Below are 26,168 nucleotides of genomic sequence, written 5' to 3'. Positions count from 1 at the left end.
GTATTAAAGGTATAAATTAGAGCCCTCAGAAAAGAATACAATCTGTAGTAATGGTGGAGATAGGAGTCTGTAAGAAGAGTTGAAGAACTAACTGCTGATCTATCAAGGTACTACCCTTATATATGGTACCTAGATCCATCCTCCCTTGGTCTTAGCCATTTGGTAGGGCTCAGATGATCCTCATGCTCTGGATGAGTACATGACTGAGGCCTAACGAGTCAGGTTAACTTGCCTTAGTAAGTGGGGACATGACCTAGTTCTATGGTTCTCAACATTTTGGTCTCAGGAACCCTTTACACCCTTACAAATTATTGAGGACTCCCAAGAACTTTTAAGTAGGTTATATCTATCAATATTTAGCAAACTTTTTTTTTTTTTTTAAAGAGAGAGAGTGGTGGGTGGGGGGAGAGGGAAAGGGAGAGAGAGAATCTTAGGCAGGCTCCATGCCCAGTGCAAAGCCTGACACAGGGCTTGATCTCACAACCCTGAGATCATGACCTGAGCTGAAATCAAGAGTCAGATGCTTACCCAACTCAGCCACCCAGGCACCTCTAAAACTTTTTTAATATAAAAATATATAAACACACATTCTATTAGCTGTCAGAGTAATGATATCATTATATATAATTTAGCCTCTGGAAAAATTCCACCATATCTAATGAGGAAATGAGAGTGGAAAGACAAATAATGCCTTAGTATTAGTATGAAAATATTTCTGACCTTGAAGACCCTCAAGAAAGGGTCTTGGGGTCTCCAGGTATCCCCAGACAAACTTGAAAACTACTGATCTAAATTATTGCTTAGAGAAAACAATACCAACTTTGCCACCAGGTGGGGAGAATCAATATGAGAAGTAAGACAACAAAGGAGAAAGCATAGCTGAAAGATTTTGATGACATGGTTTCAGATCCTGAATCTAGCCAACCCTGAAGCTATATACATGTCTGGAATTCATAGCTGCATGAGCCTTTTGGTGTAAGCTAGGGTCAGTCACTTGTAACCAAAATGTTCTCATACATCTGGATTTCCAGCTGGGGACCTCAGAGGAAGAGAGCAAGGGTGAGAAAAATACAAAGGACCAGGGCACAAAATTACTCAAGCAGAAATCTGGGCAGCAAAAATATAATATCAAAAGCCCAAGGAAAAGTTAGAATTTATTTTTATAAACATGGCAGACATTGGAAAACATTGTCCTAATTATTCTCAAATAAGTGCCATCAAATTCTGTGGACAACTGTGGTGGCTCAGCTTCATTAAAAGATAACAAAGGCATCAAAACTAACAGCAAAATGTCAATGTCATTAGTAGGAATGTATTGCCATTCCTTTGAAAAATTCTAATTTGCCAGACTTTGAAAAATTCTAATTTCGGAAACTGCTTTTGTGGGGAAAAGCATTAGGCCATTTAGTTCAAATATTAAAAACTTCCCCAGTATTCTCTACTATAGAGCTGTGTTTTCTCTAAGCATGTGTCTACCTGTACCTCTGAAACAAATAATACATTATATGTTTAAAAAAAAAAAAGAAGATAGTAGGAAGGGAAAAATGAAGGGGGGGAAATCGGAGGGGGAGACGAACCATGAGAGACTATGGACTCTGAGAAACAAACTGAGGGTTCTAGAGGGGAGGGGGCAGGGGGATGGGTTAGCCTGGTGATGGGTATTAAAGAGGGCACGTATTGAATGGAGCACTGGGTGTTACACGCAAACAATGAATCATGGAACACTACATCAAAAACTAATGATGTAGTGTATGGTGATTAACATAATAAAATTTAAAAAAAAGCATGTATCTAATTTCTAAATCCCAGCTTTTAAAGAAATCTTTGAACCTTTGTCATTGCCTGTACTGGCTTGAATAGTGTCTTCCCCCACTGCTCCCAAATTTCACATTCACTCAGAATCTCAGAATGTTACTTATTTGGAAATAGGGTCTTTGTAGATATAATTTGTTAAACTTGGATCATACTGGATTATAGTGGGCCCTAACTCGAGTAACTGATATCCTTATAAGAAGTGCAAGTGAAAATACATATAGACAAGAAGGCCATGTGGTGATGGAGGCAAAGATTGGAGTGATGCAGCTACAAGCCATGGAATGCTAAGGATTGCCAGTAACCACTAGAAGCTAGAAAGAGGCAGGGAAGAATCCTCTTCAGAGGATTCTTAGATCCTTCAGAGGGAGCATGGCTTTGCTGACAGCTTAATTTTGGACTTCTGGGCTCCAGAACTTTGAGAGAATAAATTTCTGTTGTTTTAAGGCACCCAGTTGTGATAGTTATGGCAGCCCTAGGGACTAATACATTGCCTAACTCAGCCAATCTAAAATTCATCTTGAGTATAATCAAGCTTCCCTTGGGGAAAATAATAGGTTAAAATCAACCACAATTTCACCTTGCACCCATTTTTGTTGTTGTGCTGAATACACATAACAAAATTTACTATTTTAACCATTCAATGACATTAAATATATTCAAAGTCATTTTTAATTGACTCAGTTTTAATTGTGGCTGCTAGCCTATCAGGAAAGAGGCAAGAATGGAATAAGCCTTAGAGGAAGAATAATTTATTGCCAAATTTGTTCTTGCTCACATCCAGTGTTAATGAGGAGAGGCTGACCTCAGAAAAGCCAGTAAGCTTTTACCTTATACTGAAATTGTAATTAACCACAGGAAAACTAAAGTACCAGGAGGGCTAAGTGTAAACATACTATTATTAGAAAAATTTCAACCTTTACACTAATTCATTTCTACTGATAAACTTTCATCTTCATAATGAAAATCATTATGAAAGCCAGATGTTTACCTATCTTTTGCATTAATTTTTAGTTAATGTAAACTCCTGTAGTTTTCATTAAAACCTTAAGAATAGAGAGAGTGAAACCCTGGGCATTGCTAATTCTTTACATACAAACTCTTTTTCATTTCTTGTTTTCCCTTTCCCTCAGTATATTCTTGAGACATCTGTCAATATTCAGGAATGCTACTCTCTTCTTACCTTGGTTTGAAAATTTTTCTATTATAATGTTTGATTCCAGGATGAATTTTGAAGAAAATTCATACTATAAAACAGAAGGAAAAAAACATGTGCATCCTGCAATATTTACTCAATAACCAGCAGTAAAAGAAAAGTCATATTAGACAGTAAGGTCACTGAGTTTTTCTTGGGCAAATTTTGTTACAGTTTGCTAAATTCAATAGAGATGAATACACTTGAGGAAAATTGTTGGAAAACAAGCACATATTAATAGTTGTTCAGCTTAGTTCTAGTAATTACTTTTTTCAGCAATTTTAGTAGTTTTAGCAAACAAACCTCCATATACTTTAGGGTTAATTCTCACCTTTCCCAATTAAATTTCACCATTATTACTTTTACATAGAAAGTCCCTTGTTTTATTTAAAATTTTATTTTTTACCTTTTTAAAAATTTAAACTCAATTTAATTAACATATAGTATATTATTAGTTTCAGAGGTAATTTAGTGACTCATCAGTTGCATATAACACCCTGTGCTCATTACATCAAGTGCCCTCCTCGCCCTCCATCACCCAGTTACCCCATCCTCTCACGGGCCTCCCCTCCAGCAACCCTCAGTTTGTTTCCTGTAGTTAAGAGTCTCTTATGGTTTGTCTAAAGTCCCTTGTTTTCTGTTATTTATTGTGAAACAAAAATACCAGTTTCTTTCCATGAATAATTATAGAATATTCTAAGTTGAGAGGGTGCTTATTTAGACAACCACTTTACTTAAAGGGTGCTTATTTAGTCTGCAACCTTAAAAAACCCCAACTTAGTTTAAGGTTATAGAACCTATTAGTAGCCAGGTTTAGAATTTATCTCTCTAAAACTTCAAGGCATTTAAAAAACATTTCAATTTGAGGGTGCTGTAGGTAATAGATTGAAAAGGTAATAATGTAACCAACTATTTGCTCTTCATCTTTAGTTTGAGATAAACCATTTTCTTGGACATACTTTCACATATATATATCCCTCTCATATGAAACTAGTTAAGAATCTGTTGGTCACCAGGCTCTATGGTGATAGATTATTAAAGGAAATGGCTTTATGATCTGGCTTCAATTTTTTAATCTATTGTCAAAAATTCTAGCAATACACATACTCAAAAGAAATTTTACTATTTTTTTTAAATCCCACCTCAATTTCATCCGTCATCTCCTTTGTACTCCCATTATTATTATTAATTTATTTGACATTGAGAGAGACAGCGAGAGAGGGAACACAAGCAGGGGGAGTGGGGGAGGGAGCAGCAGACTCCCCGCGGAGCAGGGAGCCCGATGGGGGGCTCGTTCCCAGGACTCTGGGATCATGACCTGAGCCGAAGGCAGACGCTTAAGGACTGAACCACCCAGGTGCCCCTGTACTCCCATTATTTAAAATGAAATACATAACGACATGAATTTTAAGTTAGAGGACAGATCCATGTTCCAATGGCACAATAAAAAACATTACCATCAAATTAACTGAGATTGTGTGTACAAACGATGATTATACATGTTTGACATTTTGCTTTTCATTCTTACGCTTCCCAGATTTACCATGGCCGAGAACAGAAGGAAAAAAAATCTGTGTGTATTATTATTTTTTAATTCAGAAGTTGAAAGGACTAGGAAGAAAGGAACTAAGGAACCGATGTGAAACAGCCACAGGTGATTAATAACACATTTTTGAAAGATACATGAAAATAAGTGGCAACAAAAGCTATTTTCATGGGTAATCTCACGTCTCACAAAAATACTGAAATGAAACTCAATTGTCACGGCCTGAGTTCCTACTTTCAATTTTTCGATCGTGGTTCAGGGGAGAGGAACACGTTCTACTCGTTCTCTAAGATTGGTGCTTTTCATCTAAAAGTAGAGACCGTGGTGATGAAGCGTAAGGCCACGAAACCAGGGGGCAGCGGGAGGGAGAAAAGCCAGGCATCCCCATTCAAGATGCTCTGCTTCGACCGTGAGGATCGTCATGTGGGTAGCGACTTGGAGATGGGATCCTAAAGCACAGGGGAAGCGGATATCCTCCGGCAGGGCGAGCCGACTGAGGAAGCCAGCGGGAAGGTGAGGCGGGACAGAATAACTCCTCCTTCACCCACGGCGGGGTCCCGGTCTTAGCGGCCACTGTTCTGCCACCAAGTAGCTTTCTAAGCCACTTCCAGAGGCCCTGGCGCTTTCAGAGGGTCGGCTGGTCGCGCCCCAGGGCTCGAGGAGAGGCCCCGCGTGCGGAGTCCTTTCCTCGTCCCCTTGGGAGAGCGGCTCAGCGGCCCCGAGAGCTGCCCCAGGGCTCTAACGACGAGGCGCTGGCTCGGCAGGGGATTGCTTCTGTCTGAGGCTCGGTCGAGGCTGCGTTCCTGTCTCGCGGGCACCCGCTCCGCGTTCTCCAGCCAATCCCGCGCTACTCGCGCGCCTAAGAGCGTTCCCCGGTTCTTTTCGGGCTGGGCCGCCTCCTTCCCGCTTCCAGTACTCCGCAACCGGGCTCTCACACCTCCCCTCACTCTCCACGAGTTCCACGCCTCGCGGTGTAGCTCCGCCCCTATCCCCGAGTCCGCCCCCGCAACCGTCCGAGCGTGTGCACTCCTTTCCCTTCACTCTCCTGCTGTCTAGCCGGTCTGGCTCTCGGGCTTCTCAGAGCGGTCTGGGTCTCAACGGCCTCACTCGGACGCCTCCGCGCGCTCTCCCCCCGCGGCCCCCACCCGCAGCTAGCCGCCTCCGACCTGGACTCGGGGTCGCGCGCCCTGACTCCGCCCCCCCACTCAGCGGACTCGCGCACTCCCGGCCCGGCCTCTACCCCGCGCAGGCCGCGGAAAGCCTGGCCGCCTCCCCCTCCTTCTCCGGTCGCTGCGAGCTCCCCGGGCGCTCTAGCTCTCGCGCTCTCCGAGGCGAGCGCGCTCCCGGCCCGCGCGCTCCGGGCTCCGGCTTCTCCCGGCTCCTGTCAGTGCGGTGACTGCGCTGGGAAACATGGCGACCGAGGGAATGATCCTCACTAACCACGACCATCAAATCCGTGTCGGAGTCCTCACAGGTAACCGGGGAAGGAGGTCCGGGACCGCCGAGTCCGCTGTCCCCGACTAATCTCAGGCTTCTCGCCCGTGGTGACTCTTCTCTGCGGCCTCGGGAGGAGGGAAGGCTGAGGAGGGGGGACGGGGGGGTGCGTTTTACAACCACTGAGAGCTGACGGAGGTTGGGGTGTTCCTGCGGGCCCCCCGGGAGCTGGAGTCGGCCCGTGGGATGTCAGGCCCCAGTACCTTCGCAGCCGAAGTCCCTGGCCCCGGGGGACTGAGGGGCCGTGCGGAGGGCGCTGCGGGGCTCCTTGCTGCCGGTGCGGGCGGCGGGATCCCGGCTCCGCAGCCAGAAGCACGCCGCTCTGACTGGCCGGCGCGCTTCCTTCGCTAATGCTCATCTCAGAGAAGGGGGATTCCCGTTTCCACCCCCTCCTTCCCCTCCCCCTACGCCGGCGGCCCCGCGCCGCTCTAGCTTTGCTTGCCCTGGGCACCGGTCGGACCCGACACGGGCGAGTATCAGGCGAAACTCTGCTCTGCCTTAGGCTGCCCCTCGCCAGCGGGGCATCCCCTCAGTCACCCAAGGGACACCCCTTGTCTCTCCCGGGAGATGGGGGATCGCTTGCACCCAGACCTCGGAAAGTGTCTGCATTCCGCTTGTCGGAGCAAAGGGGCTTCTGCTCTCCTCTTCCTTTTCTTAGAGGGACGGGTTGCATCCTGCGCCTTGGGCTTTTTACTTGAGAAGGTAGGATTCCCCGACTTGGGCTCCTCTGTCCTCCTCCCTTCTGGGAAGCCCCCCCTCCTCCGGATGGTCCCAAGGCTTGTGAGGAGCGCACTTTTCCTGGGTCTCGTTTCCCTCCCTCGCAGAAGCTGTGTGTGCTCTGCATGCCTGATTCCGTTGCGTTGTATTTGGGTAATATCCCTCAGTTCGGCGATAGGCAGTTGCTGCAGGGCATGACTTCCGAGATGAATAGCAAGCCAATTTGTAGGGGTTTCTGCTGTGGTTCTGTAATTGGCAAGGTTTACGTGTAATTCATTGGCGAGATGGGGGTTAAAGAACTGTATTTGAAATCTGAGGGCTTAGTTTGGAGTGAAGGAAATCCAAGACACACTGATGTGATTTCGGAAAAAGAAGAGATGTAGACGGGAATCCTTGTGTCTCCCCCGTCCCCCGCCCCTCACTTCTTAATTTTTTTTCTCTTGTCAAATCTGACAGGTTAAGACGGTGCTCGGGAAGGGACTAAATTGAATGAGACTTGCTTTTATTGGGTAGGAAAAAAAATCTCTGTCGGTAGATACTGAGTGCTAAGCTTAATTTGGCTGCTGAGTTTTATGAAAAGGAGATACCCATGGCACCCCTTCCTCTCTTTTAAGTAAAAGGGTTGCGTTGCCCTGGTGTGCTTTCCAGTTGTTAATGGTGATTTATTGAATTTTCCTAATCAAAAGCCCCTGGGATAGAGAAACTAGTCTAAACCAGTTGCAGGGAAGGGAACATTCCCCCCCCTCCCCCCTTGATACGCTGTTCTCTTCTTTTGGTGCTGAAACTGTTCCCTTGTGTGAATATTCAGTTGTATCAGAATTCTTAAGTTGACATTGCTGATTTTCAAAGACTCTAATCGCGGGGTGTAAAAATGTATAGCCCATATCAGCCTTCAACTTGCACTTTAAATTCCAGCCGGTTTTGAAAATTAATAGAGTAGTAATAGTGAAGCTTTATAGAAATCAAAGTATTTCAGCTGTCCATGGAAATGAAAGGTCAAAGCTGTTTTAAAGTGAAGCCATAGCGATTAAAAAAGAATCATATATATATATATATGTATATATATACACACGCACATATGTATATGTATATATATATATATGTATATTTTGTTCATTTAAGCTTTCCCTAATAGTTTTATTTAGTGAATCATCTTACCTGGTTCAGGTAACACAGTAGATGCCTTTACAGAATGCTTTGATAGATACAGCCCTTATCTCTATCCATACAGTCCAATAGGGATAATATTGATATGCAAACAACTAAAGAAACAATGTATGAAATTATTGTGCTACAGTTGTTTAAATAAAATTACCTGTGTATTTGGGGGCTAAATGTAAAAGGAATTCCATTCCAGGATGGATTAGGAGCAAATATAACTGACTACCTGAGGGGAGAATTTAGTTCATTTACCAAAGGTAAGAAGAAACTGGCATTTTATTTTATTTAAGATTTTATTTATTTATTTGACAGAGAGAGACACAGCGAGAGAGGGAACACAAGCAAGGGGAGTGGGAGAGGGAGGAGCAGGCCTCCCACGGAGCAGGGAGCCCGATGTAGGGCTGGATCCCAGGACCCTGGGATCAGGACCTGAGCGGAAGGCAGACGCCCAACGACTGAGCCACCCAGGTGCCCCAGAAACTGGCATTTTAAAGGGGAGTTGAAAGTCAGTGGCAAAGTTATAAATGAATATGTTTGTGAGGATGAGGCTCTTGAGCAGAATAAAAATGTAACTCAAAGACCTTGAAAAGCTTAGGTGGAATAGGTGGGTGGCATAGGCAAAATGTCAAGGAGAGAAGATAACTTTGGCAGTGGAATTATAGGTAATCTGGAGAAGCTGTCTCATGAAAATGAGGTACATTAGTTTAGGGGGAAAGGTCTAGGGTTAAGAATAAGGACGTAGCTAAAGGAACAAAAAGGAATATGACCGATTTGGGAGAAGTGGTAATGGAGGACAACTGGATGTGCTGATAAAATGGATATTTGAAGTCAGAAATAACTGTGTTTTTACTTGAAAAGTTATTGTCTTTTCTATGATGGAGCCTGGAAACAGAAGAATCAGAGGAAAGAGCACCAGCCCTCAGTCTGCAATTAGAGGATTTTATTACAGACAGCTTAATATTTATGGTCTTGATATTGCATGTGATTTTGCGTAAGAAAAAAAAAACTACAAAAATGAGGCTATATTGTGTATTTTGTGTCTTGTAGAACTTCAAGTTTTTTAGTTCTACTATGTAGAGTTTTTCTTTATTGAACTGAAGTACTATGATTTCCTACTTAAGAAAATTGAATTAAGAGGCCACCCTTAATGCTGTGATTTTATGAGTTATATTTTGGCTCTCTTAAAGGCGGAGGGCGTGTTTTATAAAATATCTTCGGCATACTTCATAACAGTGGTTCTAAGTATTTTATCTATCTTACAAAGGTGGTTGAAAGTGTTGTCTACCCATGCACACGTTTTACAGTGCGTTTGTATTTTGGTGAAATTGTATTGTCATTTCTCCAAGTCTTCAATTGACTTTCTTTGTGACATTTTTTTATTATCTGTTGAAAGATAATATTTATACTTTGAAACTTTTCATCCTTTAGATTTTTTTAGTCTTCATCTCGGCAATGAATTTTGCAAATAAATGTATGCAGTCTATTAAACTTCTCATCAAATAATATTAGAATTTTGAAACAGTGGTAGGACAGTATTTAGCAATGACATTTCTTTTTTGCTTGATGATCTTGAATCATTTTGGACTTGGAAATTTGATTATAATAATTAGTGTGACATCGCTATTTTAGTTATACAGATTATTTTTATCAGGAAAATGGGAACATTTATGTATATAAAAATTGGTCATCATGGAAAATTTTAGATTGACAGTAATTGCCCATCTGTAAAAACAATACTTCTATTAGTAACTGTCTTACGTTGATTTGCTAAAAATGAAGATTATATGATCTTTGGTGACAGTTTTTAATATATGTGTTTCTAATGTTTTCTACTTCTCTTGCTGTTTATAACAGAGATTAAAGTAATGTGCTGATGCAAATATGAGGCAAATAAAGAGGTATTTGCTTCTTTGAAGCTAGAAACAAGATGTGGGGCAGATGTAGGATTTTTCTCCCCTTGATAACGTTAGTAGTAATTATACTTTCAGCTAGTCTTAACAATTACGTAGCAGAATCATTATATTTTAATGTGTCACTTTTCACCTACTTTTTACTTTTTCTAAAGAAAACTTTATCAAGGAAGCACACTAGTTCTACCACTGTAAGAGCTCCACAGAAACATCAGGAAAATAACGAATACATGCATTTATATAATATAGAATGAGCTAGGTGGTATTCCATTGGTTATTTAATATTGTATTAGCTAGCTATTGCTAATGTTCAGTACCAAAGCATTTAGCACTTAGCTAAAGATGATAATCTATTACCTAAATTTTCACTAACAGTAGTATGGATGAGAAAAAGATACACATGTTTAGGAAAGAGCATTTTAAAATCATTTTTTTGCTCTAGTAATATACATTTTTATTGCACTAAGCTGTAGATCTGTAATCAGTAAAAGATATTAGAACAAATATAAGACTAGATAAGAGACATTAAAGACTAATTATAAAATAGAGCATCAAAAATATTAGTTAGATATAGGGAATATTTTAGTTATTCATAAATAGTCATTCAGAATATTAAAAAAACAAATTCTTAGCCAAGGAAATTATAATCAAATAAGTCTAGAATTGTTCAAGCATTTATTTTTATTTCATTCCTCAAGCTTATCCTTGTACATTAAAGGTTTTCATATTGTTTTCTAAAAAGCCTATTTACTGATAAAGATATATTTATATACCTTTGTTTTGAGAATGGGTGTTATCATTAAGTAGGCAAATTAGTATTGCAAACCAAATCTGAATCCTACCAAATGGAATTGTGTGTTCTGGCAAACATACCAATATTGATCTGTATGATCATTGTTAAAAAGTATCCTATGTCTCAAACTACGTTATTCCTTCATGAATTTTTGGTTGGAACCAACGTATTAGAGAATTAAATGTTTAGCTAAAGCAAGAAATTGTTAATTTCTAATGCACGTACTACTATCATCACTGGCTAAAGACTTCTAAATTATTAGTACATGTGTTGTTACATATTAAGAGTTTTAACTATATTAAAACCACATATGACTATTTGACATTAAATGGGGTGTATGGTGGAGAATCAGCAGTTTGTTGCTGGGGAGAAATGATGAATAAGAGTCTATTTTTTTTTTTTTAAGATTTTATTTATTTGCGAGAGAGAATGAGAGACAGAGAGCATGAGAGGGAGGAGGGTCAGAGGGAGAAGCAGACTCCCTGCTGAGCAGGGAGCCAGATGTGGGACTCGATCCCGGGACTCCAGGATCATGACCTGAGCTGAAGGCAGTCGCCCAACCAACTGAGCCACCCAGGCGCCCCAAATAAGAGTCTATTTTTATTCTTACTGGTGATAGATTCCTATTTAAGGGAATAGGGTGCTTTTTGAAACAGTAGGTAAAATAGATAAAACCTGTACTTTGTTCCTGTAAATAGGATTGAACAATAAGGAAATATATTTGGAATTTGAGCTGTTAAAAAAAAGAAAAGAGAGAGATCCTAAAGAAGAAAGTAATAAAACCACAAGGGATTTTCTCCTTCACATCTGGGCAAAGATGATAAATACCAAGGAAGAAGAAAAGATTATTTAACCTGCTCAAAAGTATTTGGGACTGTAGTTAGTATGGACAGCATGGAATCTTAACTTAATTTTTGAGTAGCCAACCCAAAAGCAAAAGTCTAATGAAGTATCTTCATGTAGAAGTCTATCCAGGTTGTTCAATGGATTCATAAGTGAATTTGTATTTAACTAATTAATTTTAATTAAGTAAAATTTCTTGAAAATTTTGTAATTAAAATAAACAACCCCAGCAATTTTTACAGTTTTGCCAGTAAGTATGCATTTTGAAAGAATGGAATGAAATTTACTATGCTTTTAAAAAATTTCCTAATTTGAAAAATAAAGGAGCAAGGAAATGAGATGTGGTAAAAAGGAGCATTACACAATTTGTGTCCTGCTTCTCATATTGGGTGCATGACATTGTGTCAAGGGATACTCTTTAAGGATTCTAAGCCTTGGAATCTAAGCTATGAGAACCAACATAATAATTCTTGAAGTGTCAGTTTTGAGACTATGTAATTTAAACCATTTTAATATTAAGATAAGTATGAGTAAATTAGGAACAGGATGTAGAATTCACACGAATTGTTAAGATAAAATTAGAAACTTCAAAGAAATTTCGAGTGAACCCATTATGTAATTCCAGACCTATCAGTCTTCTCTGTTATTGGTACTTTGGCACCAAAAATTTAAGGAGAACTGGGTCATAGGAAGAACATTTAGAAGACTTGCTTTCTAATGCTAGTTTGGCCAGTAAAGTTTTGTAATATTACTTAACTCTCTCTCTTAGCTTTTCTTACCACTCACCAGAGGAGTCATTCTCTAAGATCACTTTAAGTTCTCATGGCAATATGTTTCTATCCTTTAGCATCTTTAATGGCTGCAAAGATATGGGATATTAGACTTAGTTCCTACTTTTTGTCTCTATAATAAGAATCATTATGGAAGGAGGTAGATTACGCAGAAAGAAATGCAAGAGAATAAGAAATGGAAGAAAAGATAAAAATTTCAGAGATTAAGTCCTGTCAGTATAAACCGAAGGAACAATACTTAGTTTTTTTTTTTTTAAAGATTTTATTTATTTATTTGAGAGAGAGAGAATGAGAGACAGAGAGCATGAGAGTGGGGAGGGTCAGAGGGAGAAGCAGACTCCCCGCCGAGCAGGGAGCCCGATGCGGGACTCGATCCCGGGACTCCAGGATCATGACCTGAGCCGAAGGCAGTCGCTTAACCGACTGAGCCACCCAGGCGCCCTTAGATTTTTTTTTTATTTAGAAATTTTTGTGGCCTTACTAATCTTTTTCTTATCAGTAATTTCAGTCCTACACTTAATTTCAGACTCAGCTCAAGCCTCCCTTCCTCAACAAAATCCTAGGAATTATTTTCTACAATGATGTCTTTCTTTGTTTTCCTGCAGTATTTATTAATGTTGTCTATACCTTATAATCATGTATATGTGGGAGGCTGCAAGATGTAGTTAAAAAAACAACAACAACAAGAAAAAAGTACTTTGGAGTCAAACAGACTTGGATTTCAGACCCAGATTTGCTCTTTATTTTGGGAAGTCATTTAATCTCTCTGAATTTCAGTTTCCTTTTCCAAAATGAAGATGGCAATACTTCACAAAGTTTTAAGAACTGAGATAATGTATGTGAAAATGCCTACCATATATGTCTAACTTGGAGAATATATTCAATAATCCTTTTTTCCTTTCCTCATCATATGTTGCTTTGATGTAGTTTGCTAGCAGCTTCATGTATAAACATCTTAGTCATAGTAGATTTTAAAGTTTTTGAAACAGATGATTGTGTGCTTTACTTCTTCTGTGCCATTTTGTCATAGCACCTCTTAATGAAGTAATTGCATAGAAGATGTTTAATAAAAAATTGGGTGGTGTGACATTTATATAGTGGCTTAGGAAGCAGCTACCCAGAAACATTTAGGTAAATCAGAACTTCACTGTTATTACTAAGAAGGCAGTTCAGGGGTTTAGTATTTTCCTATATGTTACTGGTAAGAGGATGATATTAATAATGTAATATTAATAATGTATATTTGAAACATTTGTATACTATCAAATTTGATATATTGCTTCTTAGTTGATGGGCAAGTCTGTATGAGGATTATTTTAGAGTAATTTTATAGTAATTTTTAAAAATGTCATCTTAACAAACGAAAAAAATTATAGGTTGAATAAATTCTGAAAATGTTATTTTGAAGGTCAGTTCTGATAGTCAAAATAGCAAAATAGCATAAATAGGAGTCAAAAGTTCTACCTCTTCTACCCCTCCCTCCCTTCCCGTCCTTCCCTCCCTCCCTCCCTCCATCCCTTCCTTCCTTTTTCTTTTTAAAGTAGGCTCCACACCCAGCGTAGAGTCCAATGCGGGGCTTGAACTCACGACTGAGATGGAGACCTGTGCTGAGATCAAGAGTTGGTCGCTTAACTGACTGAGCCACCCAGGTGCCCCTCTACCACTTCCAAGACACTTAATTACATTTTACTTGTTTCCTTAGCTTTGAATGAGGGTAATTATGCTTATCTAATAGGGGTAATGTGAAGAACAAAGGAAATAATCTATTCAGTGTTCAACACCTACTATACGCCAGCTCTGTGCTAAAGTGAGGGATTCAGTAGTGAATAAGATACGGTCCTTGTCCTCTTGGAGCTTATTTTAGCATTAATAGGAAAACACTGTTTAGTCAAGTTGGATATTGACAAATTCATGCTTCATTTATGTTGCAAAAGTGCTTCTGTATTTTATTTTTGATGTAGATAACTTAAGTATAAACGCCAAAATTATTTTCACGTCAAGCCATTTTTGACTCAAATTTTTAAACCATTACATATTTCCTGCTTTCTAAGATAGAATATACTGAACATAATTTTAATTATTTTTTGTTCAATCAGGTTTAAGTAAATATAGCTAACATTTATCAGGCCTATATACATGGAATAAATATGTTCTATTTGTGCTAAGCACTTGACACATGTTATTTAATTCTTACAACCTTTATAAATTGCCCTTCACCTTCTAGTTTCTAATCTACTATACCCTTGGGAAGCATATAAACAATCTTGCTAAGAATTATATATGATAGGACATCCACTTAGACTTGCAGGTCTAAAGAATAATTGTTTTCACTTTTGGGTTGAAGGCATCAGAGGATGAATGGTTATTACTATAAGACCAAAAGAAATTTACTTGTTTCTTTGTACTTTGAGATTTCAGGATCATGGCTAATTGTGTCTGCCTCATGCTGAAAATGCTAATAAAAATGCAGAAACTTGTGAAAGGAAGAGATAAGTACAATCTGAGCGCTAAATAGAAATGTACTGTTAAGTTCTTTTTTTTTTACAAACATTAAGAAGTATACTTGGAATTAATGATCTTTAAAGTCTAATTCAGGTTAAGAACTTTTGGATATCTTGGACACAAGAAATTGAATAGGGTACATATTTTTTCAGAAAAAAAGGATGAGGGACGCCTGGGTGGCTCAGTTGGTTAAGTGCCTTCCGCTCAGGTCATGATTTCAGGGTCCTGGTATTGAGTCCCACATTGGGCTCCTTATTCAGCAGGGAGCCTGCTTCTCTCTCTGTCTGCCGCTCCCCCTCCTTGTGCTCTCTCTCTGACAAATAAATAAAATCTTAAAAAAAAGGATGAAACATTTTAAAAAATGTGATCTCCTATTCTGCCTCCACTTAGAGGAGTCAATAGTGAATTTTGATTCTAATGCAAATTTCAAAAATTATGCTTTGATAAAATTAATATCCCCACAATAGTAGTTGCAAGTGGGACAGCTTCTAAATTCTTATCATGTTTTTAATGAGTTTTAAAAACTTATGGAGTATATTTGTGTTGTAAGGTATGTAACAGTACAGAAAGGTAAGGTGTGAAATTAAGCCCTATCACTCTACTTTCCCAGTCTCTCTCTAGTGTTAATCATTTTTAAGGTTTTTATTTTTGTTTATTCTATGTACAAGTATATATTTATTACATCAGAGTTTGCAAATTGGCAGACCAATGGCCATAACTGACCAGTACACGTTTCATTAGGCCCCTGCTGTGTTTTTACAAAAAGTATTTTTCTGGGGCCCCTGGGTTGCTCAGTTGTTTGACCATCTGACTCTTGGTTTTGGCTCTGGTCATAATCTCATGGGTTGTGAAATCCATCCCCACTTCAGGCTCCATGCTCAGCAGGGAGTCTGCTTGAAGATTCTTTCCCTCTGCCCCTCCCCCACTTGCATGCTCGCTCGCTCTCTTTCTAAGATAAATAATAAATCTTTTTAAAAAAAGTATGTTTCTAACATTTAAAAAAGGTCAATTTCATGTAAACCCATATTTTTAGCTTTTTAAGATTCAGCAACACTGCAACCTCTTTCTCACATGACAATAGTTGGTTAGAGTGGTTGTCCCCTGGAAATAGGGCATGTATTCTTCAGTTTCTCACAATTCCCATTTAACCTATTTATATTCTCCGCCTAGCTCTGTAGTCCTTTGAATTTGTGACCTTTGCTTATACATAGTATTTTCTCCTCCCTTCCTTTCTAGCATGTCTTGGACATCTTTTCATATTAGTGAAAATAATAGTTAACTTTTTTGAGAGCTTACCAAATATGAAATGCTTTTCTGAGCCTGTTATAGAGCCTATTAATTCATTTAATCCTCATAATAGTGTCACTGTATTACAGTTGAGGATATTGTAGCAGAAAGAGATTAAGTAATTTGCCCAAATTACTGTGATAAGAGGCAAAGTTTAAAGGCCGAGCTCCAAATTGAACCCATGTAGTCTCTTCCTAGAGTGTAAGCTCTTAACCACTACGTTATACTCCTTGGTATGTAACAGTAAGTTCATATAGATGTACATTTTTCCTTTTAATGGGTCTATCATATTGCATCATAGGGTGTGTGGTATTTATTAGTCCTCAAAATTTCTAATTTTTCACTGTGACAAAGGTAGACAGTAACATTGTACATTTATCATTGCATATTTGTGATTTGTTTTTAAATGTGAGATTAATTACTATAATTTTTAGGTCAATGGTATATGAATTTTAAAATTTTGATGGAAATTACAAACTTGCCTTCCAAAAAGAATGTACTAATTGTAATTAATATTACCCCTCTTTTTGTTTTTTTAATCTTTACAAGTTCTTTTGAGATCTCTTTATTTAATTACATATGTGGATTAGGACCATTTATTGCAAATGACAGATACTGGAGCTCAAAATTAGCTATGTTAAAATGGGAAGTTATTAATTTACTTGGGCATGGAGTATAGAGGAGGAACTGATTTTAGGGTCTCAAGCAGTGTGATCAGGGAATTAATGTAATCATGAATTTTTTTTTTTTTTTAAGATTTTATTTATTTGAGAGGCAGAGACAGAGAGAGAGAGTACAAGCAATGGGGAGGGGAAGGAGGGGGAGAATAGGTTCCCCGCTGAGCAGGGAGCCCCATGTGGGGTTTGATCCCAGGGCTCTGGGATCATGACCTGAGCCTAAGGCAGACGTTTAACCCAGTGAGCCACCCGGGTACCTCTTAATCATGAATCCTTATTCTTCATTTCAGTGCTTTGTTTTTCTGAGCATGGTACAAGTTGATTTCCTTCGTGTAGATGCTCCTTTACCTGGCTTGGCTTACATGTCCATCTTTGAGCCAATCATTAGAACTAGGAGAGTGAGGACTGATTAGCCAGGCCTATATCACATGTCTATATTGAGAGTGGGACACTAAATAGGCAGCCTCACCAGAATCACATAGAAAGGGGAAAGGGAAGCCTTCAAAAGAAGTGGAATTTCTGCTACTAGAAAGGGAAAAGTGTGCTTGGGCAGAGAATTCTTTTGCTAGAGGTTCCCTGAGGTCTTGTGCCTTTTTGCTTTCTTTTTTTCCTAAGAATATAGTTTATTATATCTTCTCCTTTTCTTCTTTCTCCTGTTTCTTCAATGAAAATGGTTCTCTGGCAGAGAGATATAAATTCGAACTGGAGCAAGTTAAAGTCTGAGAATTAGTGGGTTAAATTAGGGCTCCCTAATATCAGCAGTGACTAATTGACATGTTAATTAACTGACCTCGAATTTTTCATGCTGTGTATATGAATGCTTATCTAAGGACATTTTAGAACAGTAGTGTACATGTGTATAGTTAGATTTTACTAGTTTTTACAACAGCTGTTTTATGTTGCTTTATTTTAAATTTATGATCAGTTATGGGTCTTTAGTCCTTTTTTCTACAAACAACCTTTCCCACTGTTTTCTAAATTTTGTTCTAGCAACATTTCTCTGGGAGATGTTATAATAGGTATGGCATAAAGAGGTTTTTATTTTCAAGTAAATTTGGGAAGTGCTATATAATAACCTAACCCTCCTTTTGGAGATTGATAGTATATTAAAGCATATTAGTATATTAAAGAGGGGAGTAATATTACAATTGTGGATCCTTTTGAACTCTATGTAGTCTAGTGTTTCTAAAACTTTTTGAAAATGGAACACTTTTTCAAGGCACACGAGAATTCACTTCTTTGGGAAATTGTGGTTTTTCCCCTGCAAATGATCTTCCGGAAGTCTATGTAAGACCCTTATATTTATTTTTTAGCTTTTTGCTCTAGAAGTAGTGGTTACCTATAATAATCTATATTGTGAAAATTAATTCTTTTATTTTGGATGTGTGTGTGTGTGTGTCTGTGTGTGTGCGTGTATGTATTTATTTATTTTCCCCCAGTCACTTACCACCTCCCATTTCTTTTTTTCCCCCATATTAAAATAGTGGCTGAATGTATTATCTTATTCAGAAAATCTATGATAGCAAAATCTAGACAGATCAGTCTTGGTTCTGTTACTACTACATGGGAAAGAACACTGGATCAAGTTCTGTTTTGGATTTTTCCAGTGGGAGTTTGATATCCTTATCTGTGAAATGTAAAGTTGAAGAGATGCTCTCTAAAATCTCCTTCAGCTCTAAAATCTTATTAATCCCAAACTCAGAACATACTTCATGTTTATCATTCTCTTATTGCTTGTATTCATGTTATCTACAATCTGTTACTGACAGCACAGTTATTGATCTGAGATGCCTTTCTTACTTCAAATAGGAAAAATTGCTAGAAAAAGACACTGACATTTATGCCAAGTATAAATGGAAATAAATGTCTGTTACTTCCACTGCATAATATGTGCGATTTTATTTCCTTCAGTAGTACATGCTACAGAGTTCAAATTGCAAAATGCTTAAAATTTAGCATAAGAATTACATGCATGTAAGTGTAATAACTGGTTCACAAAATCAAACTTAGAAGGATACTAGTGATTTAGAGGTATTGATGTATTACATTTTTCTTTTTGAATTAGTATACCAGAGATCTGGAAAACAAAGTTATAGTACTCCCGCCGCCCGACCCCAACGTTGTAAATATTTTGATCTTACATATTTAAAATAAAGCTATTGTAAAATAAGACCTCTACTTTAAAAAAATTATTTTTATTTTAGAGAGAGCCTGGGCCTGTGGGGTGGGCGGTGGTGGGAGGGGAAGCGGGGAGGGGCAGAGGGAAAGAATCTCAAACGGACTCCCGACTGAGTGCGGAGGAGATGTGGGACTGACTCAATCCCACAACCCTGAGATGGTGACCTGAGCTGAAATCAAGAGTCAGAAGCTTAACCAACTGAACCACTTAGGCCCCCAGACGTGTACCTTTAATGAACAATATTGTTTTAGGTTCACACAGATAGTTGGAATAGTAGGTAGGCTCTGGATTAGACTACCTGGGTTTATACCTAATTAAATGAAGTTAAATTTTTAGAGTTACTTCTCTAAGCTATGGTTTTCTCATCTGTAAAATGGGGAATAATACCAATGCCTGCCTTAGAGGGTTGTTGTGATAAATGAGATAACTGTAAACATTTAATGAATGTACCCACATAATAAGTACTCATTAAATGTTTGTTGTTGGTATTGTAATAAATTTGAAAATAATTAACCTTTATAAACATTGTAGCAGAAATCAGCCAATACAACTTTTATTATTATTATTTTTTTAAAGTAAGCTCTACATGTGATGTAGGACTTGAACTCATGATCCTGAGATAAAGAGTCACATGCTCTACTGACTGAGCCAGCCGGCTGCCCCGCCAGTACAGTTTTTAGATATATGATCTAGCCATGGTTTACCTTCATGCTATTTTTCCACCATTTTATTTTATTATTTTATTTTATTTTATTTTATTTTATGAGCTTCTTTAAAGATTAGTATTGTATAGGGGTTCTCCTTGATCTAAATTCTTATTTCCTAGCTTAAATTTTGGGCTGTTAGAGTCAGAAGATGGTATTTGTAGTGTAGTAACTAATGACAAAAACTTGAGATTTTTGAGGTATAGTTTGAAATTAAAGTATATATGGGAAACTCTTGCTGATCAGTTCTCTAAGGCATGTTAAGATCTGTGGAGAAAACTGCCTCTATGTACATCTGTGTGGTGTTATGGAGTTCTATAGTAAAGAAAGTGGAAAAGTTTTAAATGTTATACAAATGGTGCGATAATACAGGGTGGTAAAGTGATAGCAAAATAAAACTACATAGATAATTGTTGATTTGTAGAAGAGAGATTTTTAATTGGTAGATGAGGAAAATAGTAAACCCCAGGGATAAGGAGCCAAGGCTTAGGCCTTATTATGCTTGGATTGAAGTAACAATGAGTTGGGGTATAAGGCAAAGGAATATTATATATAAAAAGGTAGAAGTACTTTATGAAATAACAGATGCCAAAAGAAAAATCTATAGAATTTAGAGCATTGCCAAAGATAATTTTTGGCAGGAAAGTTTGAGAATCATTGACTTAGGTTAATATTGGACTTGGCTTCTTCTGCAGATGGGTCTGTGAAGTATTGTTAGGTAAAAACAAAACTGCCAGCTATGCATCCTAAGGAAACATTCATTCTTTTCTGATTCTTAATGCAATTCAGAAGTGGGTCATACCTAATATATGAGAAACTTGAAATGGAGACGCCCTCCACTCCCAGACCCCCCGCTCCTATAGTAGGAGCACTTAGAAGCAGTCAAATAATTATGGATCCGATTTTATTACTCTGTTGTTTTCCTGTCCATGATTAATATATTAGTCTGACTGTAGCCTTACTTGTTAACAAACAGTACAGCCCAGTTCAATATTGTCTTAGTCTGTTTGGGTTGTTATAACAAAGTACCATAGACTGGGTGGCCTATAAACAACAATTTATTTTTTATGGTTCTAGAGGTTGGCAAATCCCAAGATCAAGGTACCAACAGATCTGATGTCCAGTGAGGGTCCACTTCCTGGTTGACAGACAGCTATCCTCTGTCTTCTCATGTGGCAGAAATTGGGAAGGAAGTCTCTGGGTCTCTTTTATAAAGGTATAAGGGTACTAATTGCATCCTCATGACCTAATCACCTCCCAAAGGCCCCACTTCCAAACACCATCCCACCGGGGGGATAGGTTTTAACATAATGAATTTTGGGAGGAGACAAACATTCAGCTTGTGGCAAGCATGAGATTTGCTTTGCATTATGTGAGGCTAAAACTACAAAATATTTATAGTGTCATCTATCCTATGAGTATGAGGAGTTGGTTGTAAAGTAGGTTTACATTTTTAGTCATTTATATATTAAAAAGACTTGCCAAGTACTGTATGATAGGTTTACCAAACTTTTTCTGTAAAGGGCCAGATAGTAAATATTTAAGGCTTTGTGGGCTATATGATTTCTGTCATAGCTATTCAGTAGCATGAAAACAGTCATAGACAATATGTAAATGTATGAGCATTTATTTATAAAAACGGATTGTGGGCTAGAGTTGGCCAAGGGCCATAGTTTGCCAATCCAAGCTCCAAGACATAGTCTGTGTTAGGGAAGTAGAATTCCAAGTTACTTGCATGGAATTGAACTTTTGTATTAGTTAAAATTTGCATTTATAAACCACTACAAAACTTAAGACTGGCTTAAAACTACAGTTTGATGTCTCTCACATTTCTTTCTTTCTTTCTTTCTTTTTTTTAAAGATTTTATTTATTTGTTTGAGAGAGAGAGAGACACAGCTAGAGAGGGAACACAAGCAGGGGGAGTGTGAGAGGGGGAAGCAGTCGTCCCGCTGAGCAGGGAGCCCGATGTAGGGCTCGATCCCAGGACCCTGGGATCATGATCCGAGCCAAAGGCAGAAGCTTAACGACTGAGCCACCCAGGCACCCTGTCTCTCAACATTTCTATGAATTAACTCAGTGGTTCTGCTGTGGGTGGCATTAGTTGGGGTTCTGGTATAACTGCAGTCATCTGGAGGCTTAAATGGGACTGTTGTCCAGGGCTGGTTCTCCTACATGTGGCTTTATCCACATGGCTGATTCATTATCCTCATGGTGTGGTGGCTGGGTTCCAAGAAGTATTCCAAGAGCAAGCATTATGAGAGGGAGAAAGCAGAAGCTGCCAGGACAATTAAGGGATAGGCCTGAAACTGGCATAGCTTCATTTTCACCATTATTTTATTGGTCAAAATAGCCACAGGCCTAGCCCAGAGTCATTGTGGGAAAAGACTAGGAATACTAGGAAGTGTGGTTAGTTGGGGGGTCATCAAAGTAACAGTCTATCACAGTATTGTTTTGGTTGCAAGTGACAATTCAAATTGAGCTAGCTTTAGTAAAGGGGAAATTTATTATAAGAATAATGGGGTGTCTATCTCACAAAAACTAAATACAGGATGAAACCTTAGGAATATTGGATCTAGGGTTTGAAGGTCCTCAGGACCGTTTCTCATCTTTGCTTTATTCTGTAAGTTAGTTTTATTTTCGTTTACCACAGATCTGCCTTTTCCACAATGGAAAAAATAGTGCCATCAACAGTTCCTATATTATTTATATCTTCCCATTTCAGCCATCCAGAGAAGGACTGAGTTTATTTTCATGTTGTTTTCTAAAATTTTTGTGGAAGAACTTTGTCCTGGGCCAGTCATTTGTGATTAGAGGATAGAGATTATGCTATATCAACCATGTGGACAGGAGCAGGGTCAGTTAACAGAAAAGGAATTTGAATATATAATCCCAAAGTAGTTTACTTGCCTCTTCCCTAACCATCTGTTTATTGAGATAAATAATTTAATTTCATAAATAATTTGTTTCCCCATTACAGCCCTAATTTACTTTTTTTAGTTGTCTGCCTTTGTTTAATTGTTAGAGAGTAGGCTGAAATAAGGACTGGGATTAGTTCAGTAGCTTGAATATTCATTGTAATCTGTTACTTCTTTGAGTAGGAGACAGCAGCATTTAGGATATACTATTTCACTTTGCCACCATTAACAGAATTAAATATGAAAGTGATCTTACTGTGTTGTTACTCATTGATTTCCAGGGTTGATTTGGCTGATCTGGCTGGCTGAGTAAGTATAGTTTTCCTCTGGAAAGTGTCCACTTATATACGTGAAAGCAAATACCTATAAGACAGAATGAAGTAAGAGCTATAATAGAAGTACAAGCAATATATTGTGGGTGCATGGAGGAAGGAACAATTAATTTAGACTGAATGGCTGTAGGAGGGATGGTACCTTAAAGAAGATAGTGTTGGTGTGCCTGGGTGCCTCAGTCAATTAGGCGTCTGTCTTCGGCTCAGGTCCTGATCCTGGGGTCATGGGATTGAACCCCGCATCAGGCTCCCTGCTCAGTGGGAAGCCTGCTTCTCCCTCTCCCTCTGCTGTTCCCCCTACTTGTGCTTTCTCTCTCTCCCTCTGTCAAATAAATAAATAAAATCTTAAAAAAAAAAATAAAGAAGATAGTGTTTGAGCAGGGCCTGGAAGAATGAATAACCCACCCTGAGAAAAGCAAGGGAAGGTAATCTGGCTGTCAGGTTTTCTTGGCTGCTAAAGGGGTGGCATTAGAATGTCTTGACTAAAGTAGATGAGCTTAAATATAGGTATAGGAAATTCAGGATATACAGCAGCATGATTTATCTGATTTTAACCTTCTTCAATTAGAATTACAAGACCTAACTTGGTTTTGCTACATGAAAGCCTTAGGTGACTGTGGTAGTTTGAAATTTAAGAATTAGATTTTTTTGGGGGGGGGGGTTATTCTTTTTTTTTTTTAAAGATTTTATTTATTTATTTGACACAGAGAGAGACAGTGAGAGAGGGAATACAAGCGGGGGGTGGGGTGGGAGAGGGAGAAGCAGTCTTCCCGCTGAGCAGGGAGCCCAATGAGGGGCTCCATCCCAGGACCCTGGGATCATGACCTGAGCTGAAGGCAGATGCTTAACGACTGAGCCACCCAGGTGCCCCAAGAATTAGATTTTTTAATTAAACAGTTTATCTCAAAGACTCAGATTTTTAGATATAGAAAGAACTGTAAGGATTATCTGTACAAACCCACTCTACTAGGTAAAGAAACCAAGACCCAGTTAAATGACTTATTTAGGGTTACATGATAGAGTATGCAGCTAAAACCCAAGGCACCTTACTTCTAGTCTTGGGTATTAAAAAATAATTATGCACTGTGTTCTCTATAGTAAGAAGTTTTGCCCCAATATACACCATTTGAATTCCCTGCTGTAATGGTTTTAAAATTTGAGATAAAACATGCATACAGTAAAATCCACAAATTGCACAGCATGATGATTTTTCATGGTATAGACCCTTGTAAGTACCACCCAGATCAAGATGTGGAGTATTTCCAGCATTCCAGAGTCTTCCTGCCTTTTACTAGTCAATATCCACTTCCCCTGCCACGCCTAAGTAATCACTATCCTGATTTTTGTCCTCAAGAATTACTTTTGCCTATTCTTGAATTTATATAAATAGAATGACTTCTGTCACTCATCATTATGTCTGTGATATTCATCCATGTTGTGTGTAGCAGTTGTCCATTTTATTGCTATGTGGTATTCCACTGCATGAATGGGTCATTATTCTGTTAATGGACGTTTGAATTATTACTAGTTTTAACTATTGTTAATAAAGCTGTCATAAATATTCTCATATATGTCCCTTGATGAATAAATTGTCTCATTTCTATTTGTAGAATTGCTGGGTTGTCATTTCCCATAAAGGTTGTACCATTTTGTATCCCCACCCAGCAATGGAAGAGAGTTTAGTGCTCTACATTCTTGCCGAGATTTAGTGTTGTCAATCTTTCTTAATTTTAGCCATCCTGGGTAGTGTGTAGTGTTTTCTTATTTACATTTCCCAGATGAGCAGTGATGTTGAGCACCTTCTAATGTATTAGTTTTAAATATATTTTTTAATAGGGCTGTCTTACAGGTTTGTAGGAATTCTTTATAATTCTGAACATAAGTACTTTGGATATACATAATGGCAGATATCTACTCCCAGTCTTAGCCTAGTATTTTCACTCTCTTAATATGTCTTTTAATAAATAAAAATTTTTAATATTAATGTTTATTAAAATTTCTTTTTATTTTTAGTGGGATTTTTATATGCCTCTATAAGAAATCTTTGCCTACTCTAAGATCATGAACATATTCTCCAAAGTTTTCTTCTAGAAGCTGTATTGCTTTCCCTTTTACTTGTATTTCTTTGGTGCATTTCAGATTAATTTGTATGAGGTAAGGTAGAAATCAGTAGTTTTTTTTTTTTAAACATATGGATTGTAGGATACCTTTGATATAAATCATATGGCTCTGTTTCTAGAATGTATATTCTGTTCCATTGGCCTGTTTGTCTATCCTCACACCAGTATTACCCTTAGTTCCTATAGATTTATACTGAGTCTTGGTATGTAGTAGTATAGGTTTTCCTTTTTTTTTCTTCAACGTTTTTGTTTGTTTTTGGAAGGGAGCTATACTTCATCATTTGTATTGTCATATGCATTTGGAATCAGATTACAATACAAAAATCTATTGGTATTATGATTGGGATTGCATCAAAACTGTACATGAATTTGGAGGGAATTGGTATCTTAACAATATGGAGTTTTTTGTTTTTTTTTTTAAGATTTTATTTATTTACTTGTCAGAGAGAGAGTGAGAGAGAGCACAAGCAGGGGCAGTGACAGGCAGAGGGAGAAGCAGGCTCCCCACTGAGCAAGCAGCCTGATTCAGGACCCTGGGGTCATGACCTGAACTGAAGGCAGATGCTTAACTGACTGAGCCACCCAGGCATCTCAATATAGAGTCTTCCATTCTGTAAATATGGATATCTAGCCATTTACTTGGATTTCTAAATTCTTTCAGTAGTGTTTTATGGTATTCAATGTAGACATCTTACACATCTTTGGTTTATGGCTAGATATTTGATGTTTTAAACATACTGTTGTAAGTTGTATTGCTTCATTATATTTCATTTTCCTATTGTTTCATATTAATACATAGAAATGCCACTGATTTTTGTATTTTGGTCTATAAACAGCGTCCTTGCTAAATTAGTTTATTTTTAATATTTCATTGTTTGTAGATTTTTTTGTATTTCCTATGTATGCAGCCATATCATCTGGAAATAATGATAATATTTCTTACTCCTTTCTAGTCTTTGTACTTTTTTCTCCTTCCTTCCTTCCTCCCTCCTTCCCTCCTTTCCTTTCCTTTCCTTTCCTTTCCTTTCCTTTCCTTTCCTTTCCTTTCTTTCCTCCCTCCCTCCCTCCCTCCCTTTCTCTCTCCCTCCCTCCCTTTCTCTCTCCCTCCCTCCCTTTCTCTCTCCCTCCTTCCCTTCCTTTCTTTCCTTCCTTCCTTCCTTCCTTCCTTCCTTCCTTCCTTCCTTCCTTC

The 26,168-nt window shown here is 38.3% G+C and overlaps 1 protein-coding gene across 5 annotated transcripts in view; it reads left to right on the top strand.

Annotated features, from left to right (window-relative positions):
- The first annotated feature begins 5,496 nt into the window (after positions 1–5,496).
- Positions 5,497–26,168, top strand: part of GPHN (gephyrin) — a 626,508-nt gene continuing 605,836 nt past the window's right edge. The window contains exon 1 of one of the 5 annotated variants that reach the window (XM_034992943.1): positions 5,497–6,027. In XM_034992943.1, coding sequence (XP_034848834.1) covers positions 5,964–6,027 — 64 coding nt within the window. In that variant the 5' untranslated portion in view covers positions 5,497–5,963. The remainder of the gene's footprint in view (positions 6,028–26,168) is intronic. The other 4 variants (XM_034992941.1, XM_034992942.1, XM_034992938.1 and 1 more) reach the window with 4 other exon arrangements.

The sequence above is a fragment of the Mirounga leonina genome, unplaced genomic scaffold (genome assembly GCF_011800145.1).
Source record: "Mirounga leonina isolate KUSES-001 unplaced genomic scaffold, KU_Mleo_1.0 Mir_82, whole genome shotgun sequence".
In the NCBI taxonomy this organism is placed as follows: Eukaryota; Metazoa; Chordata; class Mammalia; order Carnivora; family Phocidae; genus Mirounga; species Mirounga leonina.
This window is presented reverse-complemented; position numbering and strand designations above follow the sequence as displayed.